This window comes from Dama dama, chromosome 1, assembly GCF_033118175.1.
Source record: "Dama dama isolate Ldn47 chromosome 1, ASM3311817v1, whole genome shotgun sequence".
In the NCBI taxonomy this organism is placed as follows: domain Eukaryota; kingdom Metazoa; phylum Chordata; class Mammalia; order Artiodactyla; family Cervidae; genus Dama; species Dama dama.
The window spans coordinates 83224816-83243296 of record NC_083681.1 but is presented as its reverse complement, the minus strand read 5'-3'; the positions used below and the strand labels follow the sequence as shown (position 1 = coordinate 83243296).

The 18481-nt window shown below is 44.6% G+C and overlaps 1 protein-coding gene across 4 annotated transcripts in view; it reads left to right on the top strand.

Annotated features, from left to right (window-relative positions):
* The window catches only part of PATL1 (PAT1 homolog 1, processing body mRNA decay factor), a 28044-nt gene extending 10445 nt beyond the window's left edge, over positions 1-17599 (top strand). For 3 of the 4 annotated variants that reach the window (XM_061154310.1, XM_061154320.1, XM_061154301.1), the window contains 14 exons: positions 247-348; positions 801-890; positions 1123-1343; positions 2905-2994; positions 5114-5294; positions 5759-5882; positions 6706-6803; positions 7238-7297; positions 8306-8454; positions 9717-9876; positions 13422-13577; positions 15472-15563; positions 15659-15808; positions 16102-17599. In XM_061154310.1, coding sequence (XP_061010293.1) covers positions 247-348; positions 801-890; positions 1123-1343; positions 2905-2994; positions 5114-5294; positions 5759-5882; positions 6706-6803; positions 7238-7297; positions 8306-8454; positions 9717-9876; positions 13422-13577; positions 15472-15563; positions 15659-15808; positions 16102-16123 — 1695 coding nt within the window. In that variant the 3' untranslated portion in view covers positions 16124-17599. Of the gene's footprint in view, positions 1-246; positions 349-800; positions 891-1122; positions 1344-2904; positions 2995-5113; positions 5295-5758; positions 5883-6705; positions 6804-7237; positions 7298-8305; positions 8455-9716; positions 9877-13421; positions 13578-15471; positions 15564-15658; positions 15809-16101 lie in introns of those variants that run through there. The other variant, XM_061154330.1, reaches the window with a different exon arrangement.
* The last annotated feature ends 882 nt before the right edge of the window (positions 17600-18481 follow it).

Below are 18481 nucleotides of genomic sequence, written 5' to 3'. Positions count from 1 at the left end.
CATGGAAGGGTGGGGATAACTGGAGAATTAGCTAAATCTTCCTCAGTTAAAAAGTGGCACGTTGCTTGATATTTGTGAGAGGAAGTGACTGAAGGTTCTACATGTGGACCAGAGCCATAGCAGTTTGCTTAGAAGTAGGGCTTTGCATTGAGTTCTGTGTCTCTGCCAGTGCTCGAGGGGAGGGAGTATAGGTGGAGGAAAAACTGACTTCACTGAGTGTAGTTGTATGTATGTTTGTCCTCGTAGATTCTTTGTCCAAAGCCTGTCCATGTTCGGCCCCCAGTGCCACCACGGTATCCTGCTCCCTATGGTGAGAGGATGTCTCCAAACCAGCTCTGCAGTGTCCCGGTATGTCACTCTGCAACCTAGTGAAGACGTGCAGTGTGTATTTTCTGATCAGTGCCTGGTGTAGCGATACCTCCTAAATGATACATGTTTTTCATAATCTCCATACTTGAATTTCTGGATCTTAGAGTTCCCAGGTCAGGAGATATGGTTCATCGTGTTCAGCTATTTCTTACCTCATCTCATTTCGTATCTTTAAAGATCTAAACTTGATATGATCTGGTTTCGTGCTTTTACAGTCCTTCATTCTACTGCTTTCTTTTTCACGTTACATAATCCTAGTGCTTGGTGACTTCTAGCATTACTCTCTCTTACATTCCTTCAGTGGACAGCTCAGCTCCACCCTTTGAGAGTTTTTCTGTCCACGTCTATTCTGCATTTCTGTTGAGGTCCCCTGTTATTTCCCTGTTTTTATGGTATGACTCTAATGTTTTCTTTTCCTTTTTTTTTTTTAGAACTCCTCCCTGCTGGGCCACCCTTTCCCCCCTAGTGTCCCTCCTGTCCTCAGCCCCCTCCAGAGAGCACAGCTTCTTGGAGGAGCGCAGGTAAGCCTAGGATTAGCTCAGCCTGTCAAGAGCTCGCCTTACCCTCCTAAGGTTCACTAGCTCACATCTCCCCCTTTTTTTTTTGCTACTAGTCAATTCCTACTGCCTCTTCTTTCTTCCCCCCATTACTTTCTCAAGCAAAGTTACTGATGGAAGCAGTATTCACTATTCTATGGATGAAAGTAAGGGGACCTGCCTGTCAACTAAATCCAAGATCTTGTTCTTCTTGCAGCTACAGCCTGGACGGATGTCTCCCAGCCAGTTTGCACGGGTCCCTGGATTCGTGGGCAGCCCACTTGCTGCCATGAATCCCAAGCTGTTGCAAGGGCGAGTCGGGCAGATGCTCCCCCCGGCGCCAGGCTTCCGCGCCTTCTTCAGCGCCCCACCCCCCGCTACACCGCCACCTCCGCAGCAGCACCCCCCCGGTCCAGGACCCCACCTGCAAAACCTAAGGTATACAGAAAGTGCCGCTGTCCCTTGTCCACTGAGCGTCTTGATCGTTGACGTTTAGTGGTAGAAGGTAGAAGTCTCTTTGCTATTTTCAAATGATGTATTTTGAGATGTTATTTGATCCTCAAGTTGCCAAACACAGAAATGTTTGAAGGTCTCCAAGGTTTCATATGAATCACATTTCCCTCGAGGCACGTGCTTCCTGGGCTTGCCAGATGGCTCAGTGATAAAGAACTGCCTGCTAGTGCTGGAGAGGTGGGTTCCATCCCTGGGTCGGTAGGATCCCCTGGAGAAGGAAATGGCAACCCCTCCAGGATTCTTGCCTGGGAAGTCCCATGGACAGAGGAGCCTGATGAGCTACAGTCCTTGGGGTTACAAAGAGTGGGACACAACTGAACAACTAAACAACAACAAGATGCTTCCTGCTTACATTTGCACATTAGTCACCTTTTTCATTTCTTCTAAAGTTTCTTATGTCTTATGTATCCATTTGACACACACACACATACATGCACAAAGTGCTTCTCACTTAACAAGAATGGTCTTACACTAAGCAGCAGAGAGGGAAGTCCCTGACGGTCCCGTGGTTAGGACTCCATGCTTTCACTGCCATGGCCCAGGTTCAGTCAGGGGAACTGAGATCGTGCAGCCAAAAAAAAAAAAGAGGAACAGAGATATGGATGCTGAGTTGTCAGCTAATCAAAGTGCTTAGCTACTTGCTTCCACTGTGATTTTACGATAAGAGAGGTTTAAGTTCCTTCTTCAGTGAAATTGTGTTTTTTATATATCACGTTGTCTCAGGGTTCTCCTAAGAAGCAAAACCAATAGGGTATACATAAATAAAGAAAAGATTTACTCTAAGGCATTGGCTTACATGATTGTGGGGTTAGGAAGTCCAAAATCCGTAGGGCAGGCCAGCAGGCTGGACAGAATGTTAGGACTTGTGGTTGCAACCTGAGGTCTGAATTTGTAGGGCAGGTGAGCAGGCTGGAAACTCAGTCAGGCCTTCCCATGTTCCAGTCTTGAGGCAAAATTCCTTCTCTAGGAAACTGGTTTTCCTTTTAGGGCCTTCAACTGATTGGCAAGGCCCACCCACATTGTCTAGGGCCATCTCTCTATTTCTTAAAGTTAGCTAATTGTAAATGTTAATAGCATCTACAAAATACCATCACAGCAATATCTAGATGAGTGACTGTCCAAACAATTGGGTATCTTAGACAAGTTGACATATTAACCATCACATGTATATTTTCAGTGTCATTTCCAAATGTGAATTTGAGTACATTAAATTTAGATAGAGACTTCTCTAACAGTTAGGAGCAAAGAGAATTAAACTAGCTTACTGCTGGTTTACTCAGATTTTATGATTGTCTTCTTAGGAGTTGAGAATTGTCTTTTGTGGAATACATAAAAATACAGCTATATCTTCCTTCTGAAAGATCTTGGAGTAGACACCAGCATTCCCTTGGGTGAACCTGTGTGAAGTGATCCAGTGTTGACCACATTCTTTAAAACTTCAGGTCATCAGAAGGACAGAACTGATCATCTTTGCCTTTTTCCTTAGATCGCAGGCCCCAGTGTTTAGACCAGACACAACCCACCTTCACCCACAGCACCGCCGGCTCCTGCACCAGAGGCAGCAGCAGAGCAGAAGGTGAGCACTGTGCCTCCTCTTGTGGCTTCTTCATTTAGGTTTCGTTCTTGACCGATTCAGCTTGCTTTTTAAGTAAATTTAATCAATATTCAGCTTATTTCAACTGGCTAAGTCAGATCATATGTGCTGTTTTATGTTTTTAATGCACAAGCTTTGAATGACTAGAGCTTATCAACTTATTTCCAAGTTAACAAAATTTTGAAATGCAGATCTGGGGTGGGGGGTGGTCAACATATTATACTCACTCCTTACCAAGTTCTTCCCATACTTTTAACTGCATTTTGTTTACCATCTCGGCTCAGAGGTGGTCTTGAAGTATAGTCTCTAGCATTATGTTTGGGTTTTATGTAAAGCTAACAGTCACTTTCTTTTTGCCTCTGTTTAATCCTCATTCAAATGTATATTTATATATGTGGCCCCAGCTGTGTACCAGCTACTGTGGTCAGTTTGGGGGATTGAAAGAACAAGACATACCAAACCCTTGCTTTCCTGGAGCTTTATCATCATTTATCATCATTCTTATACATAAGAGAATTAAACATAACTTTGAAATTTTCTCAGCCTTCCCTTTTATGGTTCTTTGTGTATAATTTCCTTTTTCTTTCAAAAAAAAAATTACAGAATATTTTTTGCAGAGGTAAAAAACTAGTATGGGCCTTTAAGACACAAAAAATACAAACCATAAAGGAAAAGATTGAGAATACATTTGATTGTTAAAATAGGAAACTTCTCAGGCCTGCAGTTGACATTATAGTATTGTGCATTTCAGAATTTAAAGGGTAGATCTCATGTTAAGTATCTTACCCCCTCACCCCCAAAAAGGGAAGAAGAACAGAGAGACCCGAGGAGTGGGTGTGTATGTCTAGTGCCTGGGGTACGCTGATGGCGTCACAAGTGTTTGCGTGCGTCCAGACGTAACAGTTTGTGCACATGGAACTGTGCAGCTCTTTGTACGGCAGTTATCACTGAATAAGGGTGTTTACAAACATTTTTAATGAGATTGTAAAAACACAAGTGTGCCTCAAACACAAGTGTGCATTTTTCAACAGAGGAAACCTACATGGCTCATGAAAACGAAAAGATTTTTAGGCTCACTTACAATCAGAAGAGTGCAGATTGAAATTAGATAACCATTTTATATCCTCAGCAAAACATGAAGTGTCTCAGCACTGTCGTTGTTAGCAGAAATGGAGTATATATAGCCTTTGGAGAGAGAATTTGGCAATAAACAGTAAGGTTGATAATGTGGATACATTGAATCCTAGCAGTTTTACTTCTCAGAATATACCTGGGTATATTATCAGTGTGGACAAGTATGAAACACATAATATTGAATAAGAATCAAGGAGCAGAATTTTATGCCTAATACCATTTATGTAAAATGGAATACTACTGTATGATATTTAAAGGTAGATGTACAAGTAATAAAAGTACAAAAATATTTCATGAAGGATATGTATCAAAGTCAGGATAGTGGTTCCGACAGGAAGGAAGGGAAGCTGGAAACTGTGATCTCAAGGGCTATAGGTGGGCCTTCAACTGTAAACATAGCACTGTATTACTTTAATATTACTTTTTAAAAATCTGAAGCAAATTTGACCCAATAATTTTTTCATTAAGTCCAGATTGTGAATAAGTGGATTTTTGAATAATGTTTGCTGGACTTTTCTGTTTAAAGTATATCATAATTTTCGACACATTGTGAAAAGTATGTAGACATGGAGTCAGGCTGACCTGTGCTCAGACCTCTCACTGCTGCCAGGAGTACTGCTTTGGGCAAGTTACCTGATCTCTTCTGAGCTCAGTTTATTGTCTTAAGTGGGGAAAATAAACCTACAAACCTCATAGGGTTATTGTGGGGCTTATACACAAGTCCATAGGTGAAAGTGCTTAGCTAACGGTAAGGCACTCAGATCATAGGCTAGTCCTCTGATTATGTATTGCATAGCTCTTTCCTCTCAAATTCTGTTAAGATTCTATTCTTTTTCGCTCCTCTTTTAATAAAAGCCAAGGGGAATCTTTTTTTTTTTTTTTAGTTGGCCTGTTTTACTGTAGTATTGTTACAAGACGTAATTCATGTATCCACTTGGAGTGCATGTGGCCTGTATTTCTTTTCCAGTCAGCATCGGAATCTCAACGGTGCAGGAGACAGAGGGGGTCACCGGAGCAGTCATCAGGATCATATCCGAAAGGATCCGTATGCCAACCTCATGCTGCAGCGAGAAAAAGATTGGGTCTCTAAAATCCAGATGATGCAACTGCAAAGCACTGATCCCTACCTGGATGATTTTTATTACCAGGTATGTCCTCTGTGCCATTTGAAAGATAAGTTTAGTCGCTTACCCTGGTGAAGGTACCCATTTAAATATTGGTAGAATTTTCTTCTGAGTTAGTCTTCAAGTGAGTAAGAAATTTTTCCCGGTTTTCAAGCCGAAGAATCACAATATTCACTGAAAGGTTTGCATATATGCCTTTTATTTCTAAACTGTAGAGACTCTTAAACCAGTATTTTCAAATCTTTTTGGCATCAGTACTGTGGTTCTTAAATTAAGAATTTTGGCAGTCTAATGATGTTTTCATTGATGCTAATTTGGAAGGCTGGGATTTTTTGATAAAGTAAATTCTTGGCAATCTAACAAAAGTTAAAAACGAATACGTTCACAGAGTACGAGTAGTATTGCTGCCACTGGTATAAGTTGTTTCATGGTAAAGAGCAGTCGTATTCTGTGCTTGGTGCAACTGAAATCATCTTCTCACGTGGTAGAATTACTTTGAAAAACTGGAGAAACTGTCAGCTGCTGAAGAAGTGCAAGGTGATGGCCCGAAAAAGGAGCGTACCAAGCTCATCACGCCTCAGGTGGCCAAGCTGGAGCACACCTACAAGCCAGGTGAGGTCCCTGTCCCCACACCCACAGCGGAGAGATGCGCTGTGCTGCTGACAGAACAGCAGCACCTGTGCAGATGACGGGACGGAGATGTTTGAGACTGATGTGCAAGGTGCCGTCTTCCTTGACAGGTGGGGAGGTCCGCCTTATTCAACATGGAGTGAATAGTTTGACAGATGACCTTTTAAGTCCATTTCTGCTTGAGATTCCATGACTTCTTAAAATGTTGTAATTTCTAGTATCCATAAAATAGATAAGGGGAAGATATTTCAGACTTTTTATTATTACAACCAAAAAAAAAAAAACTGGGAAAGGATAGATTTTGATAAGAGATTGCCTTAGATAATACATTGATTTTTGTAGTAAATTTTTAGGTCCTGAGTAAAGACTAGAGAACATAGGACCTCCCTGGCAGTCTAGTGGTTACGACTCTGTGCTTCCACTGCAGGGGGCTTGAGTTCCATCCCTGGTCAGGGGAAATAAAATCCCCACATTCAACACAGTGGGGCTTCCCTGGAGGCTCAGTAGTAGAGAACCACCTACCAGTGCAAGGGACAGAGGAGACGCAGGCTCATTCCCTGGGTCAGGAAGATCCGCTGGAGAAGGAAATGGCAGCCTGCTTCGGTGTTCTTGCCTGGGAAATCACACGGACAGAGGAGCCTGGTGGGCTGCAGTCCATGGGGTCATAAAGAGTCAGAGACGACTCAGTGACTGAACAACAACTGGCCACGCAGTGGGGCCAGAAAAGAGAGACTGCAATGATCTTTGAATGCTGTCTGCCTGCGTTGCTGGGTTTTTACTTGTTGGCAATTTTTTGTCCTTGCAGTGCAGTTTGAGGGCTCTTTGGGAAAGCTCACTGTCTCTAGTGTGAATAATCCCCGAAAAATGATTGATGCTGTTGTGACATCTCGGAGTGAGGATGATGTAAGTAGCCACAGAACTGTGTGTTTAAGGAAGTCTGGGTCAGCACTGCTTCTTCAAGGGTCCCTGGGTTGAAATTCTAAGGCAGCCAGGCAGGACCTGGGGTGGCAGGAGCCTTTGAACTAGGTAACCCTGGCTACAAACAGCATTAGCTGTTTATTCCAATTTTTAAAACTATCATTTTCTATGTGTTTAAGATTTTCCTATGATATCTTCATTTTCCATTGCATTCTCCAATACCTTTTGCTTAGCTATGAATTTAGTTAATAGTTTATATGTGGGTTTATTCAGTCAACTCTGTGACCTTTCTCCACGTTACTTTTGTTTGGTTATTAATCCTCACAGTACTGTGACAAATAGAATTACCTATAGAATTTACCAGCAGTAAATTTTTCTTAACATGAGAGTTCATATTAAAAAGTCTTGTCTTTTTTTAGGAGACAAAAGAAAAACAGGTTCGGGACAAAAGACGAAAAACCCTTTTCATAATTGAGAAAGTAAGTTTTAGCATTGCTAAAGTTGCTGTAGTTAGTTTCAGTTAAGCAAACTGTGAGATATATGTGTACGCAGCACGTGGGAAAGTAAGCAATCGGTTAGTGTCCTGTGATTTTAATTAATGTACATGTCTATGTAAAGTGCCTGTTGTGTATAGGGCATGCTGGAAAGGAATGTGGTTTACCTCATCTATGGCCTCATGGAGAAGGCACTGCAGTTACAGTTAGAAGTCCTGGGGTGTTGTCCAAGCTTGTTCAGTTAACGGCTCAGTGTTTTAGGGCAGGGCATCTTTCTAAGAAAACGAAAAGAAAAATTACACTGTTCTGCCTGTGAATTGATTGTTCAGTCAGTTCATGTATATTTATTGACCATTCCCTGAGTGCTGGGCACTGTCCTGGGTTCTAAGGAAAATCAGTAGTAGGCAGTTAGTGTTGAAGCATAAAACACCATGTTTGGGGGCATGAGTATAGGAGTTAAGAGCACAGACTCTGAGAACAGGCTCCAAATCATGTCTTAGTCATTTCTCACCAAGTCTGTGACTTGAGGCAGGTTATTTAACTTTTCTGTGCTGTCCTTGGTTTCTTTATCTTTAAAAATGAAAGTGGTAAGAGTCTGTTTCTCACTGGGCTGTGGTGAGTATCCGGTGAGTGAGTATTTGCACAGTGCTTGGACAGGGCCTGGGATCCTGTAGTCAAGCTAGCTGTTACCGCTTTTACAGACAGAGGGCGTCACTGGGCACCGTGGTTCCCGTCATTTACATTACTAATGCTGCTGCTGCTGCTGGAAAGTTTGGAAAGTGGTCAAGAAGGGACAGGGAATGATACCTGAAGGAATTTTTTTTTTTTTTAAGTTGTTTCACTATGTTTCTCTGGGTTTAAAAGAGCAGGTTTTTTCCCTCTTGATTCTTATTTCTGTGGGCTCTCACTCTTGTGTTGTTACCTGGTAGTCCTAAGCTGCGAGGTTGTTTACCTGGTGCTCCGAGTTGCTGAGGCCTGCTGTGTCTCTCTCAGACCTACAGTTTACTGCTTGACGTGGAGGATTACGAAAGGCGTTACCTCCTAAGTGTGGAAGAAGAGCGACCTGCCCTGATGGATGAAAGAAAGCACAAAATTTGTTGCATGTATGACAACTTAAGGGGGAAATTGCCTGGACAGGAGAGGTAAGAATTGTGTCCTTTGGTTAAAACATTAGTCTCGCTAGATTCCTTTGAGCTTTATACATTCTGCCCTTACCCTTCCTTACCATTGCAGTAAGCTCAGAGTCTTTCCTTTTGGCCCAACTCAAATGCCACCCCATATAAAACATTTTAGAATCCTTTTGAGCAGGGGGGAAAAGAAATCTATGTATCTCGAATCCATTTATTTAGCAAGTACCTCTTCAATATCTATTAGGAACAGTTCTGGATGCTGGAGACAGTGGGAAACATTATTTAGTTTCTTTTGTTGAGCTTACAGATTGTATCTAGTTTATGCTTACTAATGTTCAACCGTGTAATCTATGTATTTTCTTTCCCACTAAGATGGAAAGTGTAAACATTCATACTTTCTTGGGATTACCGTACAGTTCTTATTTGCTATGGAAGCCAATCAGTCTTCCAGTGGAGACTAAGCTCCTTAGTGTAATTTCTCTGTCTTTCTGTCATCTCTCTCCCACCCAGTATCTGGAATACAATCTTGCCAATGGTAAATGTTCTATAAATCACAATATTTATTTGATGAATGCAAGAGGACGCTCCCTTTGTCTTTGCCCGTTCAAGAGAATTGATGATTCTTTTAAGCCAGGACATACGCAAAACAAAACTTTTTGAAAAGGACCTTCTTTTTAGCACATCTTTTCAGGGTTGGACTGACAGGGAGCTTGGTCAATAAATCTGGGTTTCTCTGTAGATTGGACTATTATGCAGCCAGTAAAATCTGTGTAAAGTGTTATTTATTGCCATGGAAAAGTGTTCATAAGTTGTTGAGTAAAAAAAGTCAAGTAACAAGCCATATAAATTATATGGGTTCCCCCCTTTTTAAAAAGTGAAAGATAGAAATATACAGAACAGAAATGTCTTCAAAATGATAACACTAGTAAATTATCTCTGAGATTATGAATATTATTATTTTTTATATATATTTTCAGATTTTGCTGTTTTAACTATGTCATTTGTGTAGTTACTTGAAAGTTAATAAAGGAAATCACTGCCTATAGTTTGATTAGTTTTTTTAATGTACAAGTGTTGAAATGATTTTCAGTATTCATGAAACTCGAAGAATTTACCTTTTATTATTTGGTTGAGAGTTGGTAAAGTAATTCTCACTGTTTTGTAGTACAGATCATTGCAGAGCGAAAATAAATGCAGTGTGTTCATCCAGTAACATGTGAGAGCGGAAAGTGGGTTTTTACATTGTTCTTGCTGACCTAAGTTGTCCCCCGCAGGCCAAGTGATGACCACTTTGTACAGATCATGTGTATCCGAAAGGGGAAGAGAATGGTGGCCCGGATTCTGCCTTTCCTCTCCACAGAGCAAGCAGCTGACATTCTCATGACAACAGCCAGGAACCTCCCTTTCCTCATCAAGAAGGACGCCCAGGATGAGGTGACCTGCCACGTGGGGGTCCTCTTTCCTTTGGGTCTTCACAGTGGATAAGATTTCTAGAAGCCAGACTTCTTATTTTCCCCCTTTTCCCTTTTGTGTTCTTTTACCTAATCTTTGGCTTAATGATTTGAGTATTTAAAGCAAAAACTTTACTCCTTTGTAATTCTAATGCCACTTCTTTATCCAACAGACCATGTTCCTAAACGTGAGGAAAGCAGTAATTCCATCTTATCTGACACAGCTGTTAAGCTGTGATCTGTATCAGAACTGCTTTGGAAGCAAATAGTTCGGCCTTACCTGACTTGCTGAATCGGTATTTACGGAGAGAAGATCAGGGCCCCAGCTGGGTCTGACTGCTCAGTATTTGCAGTTTATGATCTTGGTTACCTTGCTGGATATAAAGTAATCATTCATGGGCTGTTATTAGTGGCTTAACACTGACCTGTAGGCTTACTTGAATGGTGTCCCACAGGAATTGGGCCAGTGCTTTTAAGCAGTTTAAACTGGGCTAGAATTTGTGGGTTTTATTTTCTTTATTATTAGTAGTAGTGTTTTAAATTTTATTTATTTTTGACTGTGCTGGGTCTTTGTCGCTGCGTGGGCATTTCTCGAGTGGCGGCAAGCAGGGCCGCTCTGGTTACGGTGCTTGGACTTCTCTGGTTGCGGAGCACAGGCTCTCGGGTGTGTGGGCTTTAGTAGTTGGGGTACACTGGCATAGTTACTCCGAGGCATGTGGGATCCTCCCATACCAGGGATCAAACCCATGTCTCCTAAATTGGCAGGCAGATTCTTTACTGCTGAGCCACTAGGGAAGCCATGGGCTAGAATTTGAAATATGACTATTAAGTTTGTAAGAATTGCCCTCTGCTTATTCCTATCACAGTGCTTGAAAGATGAGCAAAATTCGAAATAGTAGTTCAAAGCAAGAAATTGATACAGTTAGCGCAAAGGGCTAGTATTATTAAGTATGAGATTCAGAATAATAGAATTTGAGAGTGAACCCAAAAGACGTGAAGATTATTCTTTCTGAAATAATAGAATTGAAAGAATTTCTTCACTCAGCAAATACTTACTAAGCACTTCTGTGTACCAGGCACTGATTAGGACCTATAAGTTTAGCGCCTAGTTCTTGGTGCGAGGAGTTAGGAACCCCGAGAGGCCTGCTGTAGTGGAGCTTACCTGCTAGTGAGGAAAACTTGGTTGAATATAGAGGCTAAGACTTTACCTGTATGTGTTAAAGAGTAATAGACCACATTTCTAAATACTGTTTGTTTGAAGTAATAGCAGGTTCCAGGTCTGAGGCATAAAACGTACAAGATAATTATGGAGTATCGTGTCAGAAACCAAGAAAGATTACTGTGGTTCTGTGTAAAAGATGCACAGACCAACTTGAAGGAACCTCCTTTCGGTCACAATGGGATAATTTGTGTCAGAAACAAAAATTAATACCAGTGGATTGATGTAGATCAGATATGTTTAATGAGTTCATAATGATATGAAAAAAATGTACTAAACACTTTGAGAGATTGCTCGGCCATCAACTCATTATTCTGAAAATAATAATTTACTGAAAATAATAATTACACTTCCCTGCCACATTACAGCCAAATGTCAAGGTGACTAGAGTGTTGATATTAGGAAGTTCTTCTTTATGGAAGAATTTCCGCTAATTCCAAAGAAACAAGAAAATTACTGTTTTATAGCTCCTAATGGAGAAGACAGTCCATCTGGGCAGCAGCCATTCCTGGAGCTGAAAGCGTGAGGTTAGAGATTAATGGGGCTTTTCTCACTTCTTTGGTCAGGGCAGGCTGGCCACACCTGAACCCACAGATGACCGTCAGCCCCAGGGAGGGGAGCAGCGTGACTGACCCCGAGCAGGGAGCTCTCGGCCTCCATGGGGTGTCCTTGCCGCGCACTACCCTGCCCCCTCTGCTGAACTGGAGTTCAGTCAAACCTCTGATCCTAATTACCAGTTTTTATGGGGGAAAGACTGAAGATCGGGTCATTGTTAAGTGACACCACAGAGGTGCCATTAGCCAGATTCAAACTATGGGACAAATGACCCAATTTCTTCAAATAAATGGCTGGAGAAAAGGAGATGGGCAAGTGACGGAGGACCTGTTAACAGATTCTAAAAGCCTTAAAGCCACATGCAACGTGTGGGTCTGATTTGAATCATCATTAGAACAAATCAGCTCCTAGACATTTTTGAGACAGTCGGATGAATTTGAGTTTGGAGATGGATATTAGATGATAATTAAGGAGTTAAACTTCCACGGTTACGGTAGTACTGTGAGAGAATTGAAGTATTGCTGTTTATGAAAAAGGTGACGTGATATGGGAAGAACATAGATTTAATGAGGTTGGCAGCCTGTTATTGATTGAATTGTTGTTGAAGTTGGGTTGTGGGTACGTGGACTTCACTGTACTGTTGTTTGTACTTTTGTGTATGTTTAAAAACGCTTCGGGCTTGCCAGGTGGAACTTGTGGTAAAGACCTCACCTGCCAGTGCAGGAGATGGAAGAGACATGGGTGCAGTCCCTGGGTCGGAAAGATCCCCTAGAGGCGAGGATGGCAGCCCACTCCAGGATTCCTGCCTGGAGACGCCCACAGACAGGGGGCCTGGCAGACTACAGTCCATAGGTCGCACAGAGTTGGACACAACTGAAGTGACTTAGTACGCACGCAAGAATGCTTTAATTTTTAAAGCTGTTTATTTAGAATAGTTGATCATGATAAGGAGTCTTCTCTATCCTTGAATGCTACTTAAAGTAGAACCAGCCATCATTTTTTATGCTTTGGTCATTGAGTGCTGGAAGCACCCTCGATTTCCTTTCAAGCGTCATAACCTAGTTACACCAGTAGCTCTGTATTTTAATTTCCCAGTCTGGGCCTTATGGCAAAGCAGAATGAGTGAACTAGCAGGCTGGTATCCAACAGCCTTGAATTCTGGTTCTAGCTACTAGCTTTGTAATCAAAGTCTTGAGTTTCTGATCACTTGCTTCTCTGATCTATAAACATTGGTTGATCATTCTCCATTTCCTCATTGAGCTTTTATAAAGATAAATCAAGATACAGTTAAGTCTGAAAATACTTCTCAGTAAGTCTCTAACTCTCAGAATTTACCTGTGCTAGAGTGCCTCTCGTGGTGTATTAAAGTCGCCCGTTTACTCACAGCTTCTCTGTTTAGAGCCCTGAGGGTGTGTGCTGTTTACCATGTTTTTAGCCCACAGTGCCTGGTATGTTGTGAGCATCTGAGTATTTGCAGAATGAATACCGATGTTTTATCATGTATCTTGCTATGTGTTTGAGAAGTGATTTTGCACCCTTGGTTCACACAGGTAACGCTGTTCTGTGCGAGTGGGAAAATCCTCAGCAGTTCCCATGGAATCCGCTGCTGAGATGCTGACAGCATCTGCTGCTTGTCAGGCTCCTCTGTTGCAGCTTGCCTGGGGCAGTGAGCTTCCCCCCGTCCCTGCCCACTCGCCGGTGAGGCTGAAGTACAGTAGCAGACTGTGGCAGCCTGTCCGTTCTGTTTTCCGTAGGTGCTGCCATGCCTATTGAGTCCCTTCTCTCTCCTCCTCTACCATCTTCCACCAGTGACTGTCACCAGCCTTCTGCAGCAGCTGATGAACCTACCTCAGAGCGCAGCGGCCCCAGCTCCGTCCAACCCGCACCTCTGTGCTGTGCTCCAGAACAAGGTGAGCCCTGAGCCCTGCAAGCCGTTGCAGTCTGAGTTACGGCTGAAAGTAAGCGCTGTGGCCATCGGCGGGGTGGGGGGAAGAAGAGGGTGAGGGGTTGGAACTGTAACCTTCAGCCGGGAGTTCCATTTAGCTCGTGGTGACAGAAGCTGGAGATGTAGTGATTTTCACAGGACAGGGTGCTCTGTACCTCACATGGAGAAAACCTGCTTCTGTCGGGGTGCAGACTCCTCCGGCCCCCGCTGTGCTGTCCCAGCAGCGGCTGCCGTGCTTGCGTCCTCTCGAGTCCATGGTGGGTGTGGGTGCAGGGCCCCGCTCTGCATCAGGAGAGTGGGTTTAGAGGGCTGAGGGTGTGGGGGAGCTGGCCTTCTCACTGGGACCTCTTCCCGGAGCTGTAACCACCAACGTCAACTTAATCTCAACGGCCAGCTCTCCGTCACGTGCCACACCCAAGTGCAGGGAAAGCTGGAACAACCTCTGAGTTCACCCCATTGTCACCACGGGTGAAGTCAGATCTAGCAGGAGGAAAGTGGATTATGTAGGTAATTAGTGGTCTCTGCCATGAGACATCCCAGTTCCTATTTCCTTTATATCAGATTAAAGGTCCAGAGACTCCCAGGGGAAGCGTAAATACAGAAGAGCGTGAGCTTTTAGAACAGGTTTCCACTCCTCGTCGACCGCGTCCTAGGTTTGTGACCATGAACAGATCATTTCGCTTTGCTGAGCCCTGGTTTCCTGATCTGTAAAGTGGAGGTGATGTCAGCATTGCTTAGATGAGCAGGCAGCCGTGAATGATGCAGTTTAATGCTGGGTGCACAGAGGCGCTCACTGGGGACCATCCGGTACAGTGAAGGGAAAAGGAGACCCAAGGGTTTTCTTCTGGCACCTGCAAACCTGGAGAGCCTGGCTCGAAGGGCCGTGAGCACCTCAGAGACTGAGAGGGTGACGGTGCCTTGGGGCGTAAGACCGGGGCCCCCAGGTTATGTGCCTTCCACGTTATTTGGTCTCTTAGCTTTAATTTTGATAAAGGCAGTCAAAAAGCCTGAAGTCAGAGGAGATTATGTAACCTGTTGTTTTTCTGACAGTGACATGAAGGGAACTTTGTGGAAAGGTGAGGTTATCCTCGGTGAGGTGAACTCAGAGAGAGGGGGATGGAATCCCAGAATCTGCCCAGCTTCTTCTCATGGTTGATTATAGCCATGATTCACGCGTTTAACCTCGGTCTTGTTCATGTTTGTGCCCCTTTAGAGTCCATGATTTCTGCTGTTACTGCCCACAGAGTAAAATAAATATTTATGTATCTCTCTACAGCATGTTGCTAAATTTTAACAGTCCTAGATATGGTGGATGAATCTGTTTATCCCCTCTCTCTTTTTATCTTTTAAACTCTCATTAACATCCTCTAAGCCTTTATATTTCCAGATATGTATGTCATTTTTTAAGGAAATGTTTTCTTCACAGCCTGATCATTCCATTTCCCTTTCTTTGTATATTTTCTCACAGGGCTTTAACACCTGTTTTCTTAATTCAAACTCTATTTTTTATTTGTATTTTTTTGTTTGTTCTATAAACTTTAATTTTCTGTTTCAAAATTTGTCTTCATGTGACTTTCCCTTCTACTTCTGGGAGAAAAGCTAACCGCCCCCCCCCCCCCCCCCCCCCTTATCTTGGGAAGAGTTCGCTTGTAGTCAGAGGGTGGGATGGGGGAGCCAGGGGCTCCTGTTGCCCTTGAGAGGGCCTGAGCTGCTGGGTCAGGAGGGGCCGCCTCTGGGCTCTGAGTGGCTCAGAGCAGCACGGCGCGGGGGCCTGCCTTCAGCGCCTCCCCTCGACCGCCTGGCCTGGCTGTGGTGCGGCGCCGGCGCAGTGGTGTCTGACGCCCTCTGTCTCCTCACAGTTTGGCCTGTCACTGCTCCTCGTCGTCCTGAGCCGCGGGGAAGACCTACAGAGCTCAGAGCCCGCTTCAGAATCGGCGCAAAGCAACCCATGGTCAGTCTGGGCCGTGTTTCTTCTTTGTAGTTCTTTCAGGTCCTCTTTTGTATTCCTTTTCTTACATTATTATTATTATCGGTTTTCCCTGTCAGGACGGAGGTGATGTTCGTGGCAACCCGAGAACTTTTGCGGATTCCCCAGACTGGCCTGGCCAAGCCAGTCTCTATACCCACAAACCTAGTATCCCTCTTTTCTCGTTATGTTGACCGACAGAAACTGAACTTGCTGGAGTCAAAACTGCAGTAAGTTGGAAACAGGACAATTCCACATCTCACTGAAGTTGGCACTTTAGAAATTACGTTGAGGAGGCTGGGGGTGAGAGGGGCATAGGATGTCATGAATCCGGTGGAGGAGATTAAAGACTTCTGTGAAATACTCGAATGTCTGCTGGATGAAAGCGCTGTGGCCGCAGCAGAGCCTCCCAGTGAGATGAGAGCTGGGGTCCAGGAGAGGTCACGCCGGGCTGGGGTTCTGGGGCAGGCGACTGCTCTCTGAACTCGTTCACACGGGTCTCCTCTCTCTCTTTGTGCCGCAGGCTAGTTCAGGGGATACGGTAAAGGCTCCACGCGTGTCCTGGCCTCTGGCTGCCTCCCGCCCAGCTGCCGTCACCAGTGGAGTGTGGTTTTTAACGAGGGAGGGAAGGTAGCTCACTCCCCAGAGCGTCTGGTGGGACCGAGCCCCACTCACAGGGGTTGTCTCTGAATGCCAGGTACTCCCCACTGCTCTGTGAAATGTGGCTGGGTTCATCCTTGTGCTGGTTTCCTTACCTTCTGTGTGACAGTCCTGCATGTCCCACTTGACTAGATTCTTCTCCATTCTGCCTTTTCTTTGCCCTCGAGACACAAACATAACCTCTCCCTTCATCCCCCCACCACTGCTCCAGCTCAGAGTAGGTCGTAGCCTGCCACAGGATTCCTTCCCTCCTCGCCCCTTATTAATATGACTGTAGGAAAGCTGATGAAGTAGAAATATATATATATATGCGCGCACACACACCCCGGATTTGTACGTTTATGTGGTCTCCAAAGGGTCCTTAAAGAACGAGTTTAGGCTGAGAAATTTAGTTGACACACGATCCCTTCTCTAACCACAAACCAGCTGATGTGTTTTTAATCTGCTCCTCATCCATCTTGTGATTAATTTGATGGGTTCTACTTGTTCTAATAAAGTGTAGGGTATGCAGCACGCGTAGTAAACTCAGAGCTCCTGGCTGGCCGGTGCCCGGCTCTCAGCTGAGCCGCCCTCGTCTCCTCCCCGCTCGGGTTTCCTTCGGTCCTGGCCACCGCGGTGGGGACGCACGCGGTCAGCCTTCGTCCGGCCCCCGCCGCGGGTACTTGGGCCCGTGCCTTCAGGTGCGCGGAGGCTCGCGGGAGACGCCGACTGGAGCCCGCTTGCCCCGCGCAGCTGCACCACCCTTGCTCGTCTTCCTGAGGCCGCTGCAGTAAGCCATGCTCTGACCCCCTTCCCTGCCTCCGCTCGGTGTCCTGCGGGGAGCCGCCGCACCTCCCGAGGCCGCTGCCCGCCGCGCCGCAGGCGGAAGCGCTGCCCTTGCCGCTTGGTCTCGCCCGGGCGGGGCGGCCTGCGCCCGGTCACCACCCTCTCCCGCTCCGCACCCCCTCCCCCGATGAGGGCCCAGGTCCCTGGTGATGCCAGCCCTAGGAAGACTGCAGCTGATGGGTCTCACCCGACTGTCCTGAGCGCACCTTGCTGCTCTCACCTTTCCGAGTGTAGTGGGGGAGGGGGCAGGTTACGGTATTTAATGCGAGGGTGAGTTTTGCACATGAATGTACAGCAGTGAGGCCCTCTGCACCAACCGGCTGTCGTGTTGTCTCCCCGCTGTGCCCCTTGCGCCCCGTCCCATTGCCCTCACCCCCTGCCTTCCCTTCACACCCGATCAAGTGAAGGCTTGATGATTATCTCTTCTATTCTGTGCTTTTATCTTTTTTGTTTGGTTTTAATTAATTAAAAAGTTTCTAAATTTACATTTTTATAGGGTATTGTAAATAAAAACAAATTGTATACTTGAAAAGAAATATGTGTCTACATTTCTGCTTGTTACTTCTGAACATGCTTTTTAACGTGTTTCTAGCATATTTAGATAGATCAGCAAACCTCTTGGTGCTGGGGATTGGCAAGGATGGTATCACCTGATGTTTTTATCTCTTATTTTATCATAAGGGAGACAGATAAAGACCTTATGTTTATGTGATAACTTTCCTTAAAAACCTAGGGCCTCCCCTGAGGGTTCAGTGGCTGAAACTGCAATCCCAGTGCAGGGGAAGCGGGTTCAATCCCTGGTCCAATCCTGTGTGCCACAAATAAATGCATATTTTTAAAAAGAAAACCTAGGATGCTTTCAACAGTCACTGCCCCCCCCCCCCCTTTAACTGCAAAGCAGAATTAGAAAATTCAGTGGATAGACCACAGTTCACCTGCTTCTCCTCTGGGCAGCTGAGAGTTTATTTAAGAAACTTCACAAAGCTCAGTTTGACCCTGAGCTGCCCTCATGGTTGGTATTTCCTTAGCTATCATTTATATCTTCTCAAAAGAGGTAAGAAAAAATTGGTTCTTTGTAGCAAATTCATGTTAGCTATTTCAAACTTAACCACAGCATCATTTATAATAGGAATATTAGAAATAACCTAAATGCTCACTAGTGGCTAAGTGATAATCTCTGGGTCATGGACAGGTATAATATTTAACCATGAAAAGTGTTTATGGTCTCGTGTGGGGGGAAAGCAGAAAGTATATATGCTTGGAGTGCAGTTCTTTTATGAAAATGTATATGTGATAGGGAAGAAATGGGGAGGATATGCTTCCCAGGTGGCTCAGTGGATGCAGGAGACACAGATTGAATCCCCGGGTCGGGAAGATTCCCTGGAGGAGGGCATGGCACCCCACTCCAGTATTCTGCC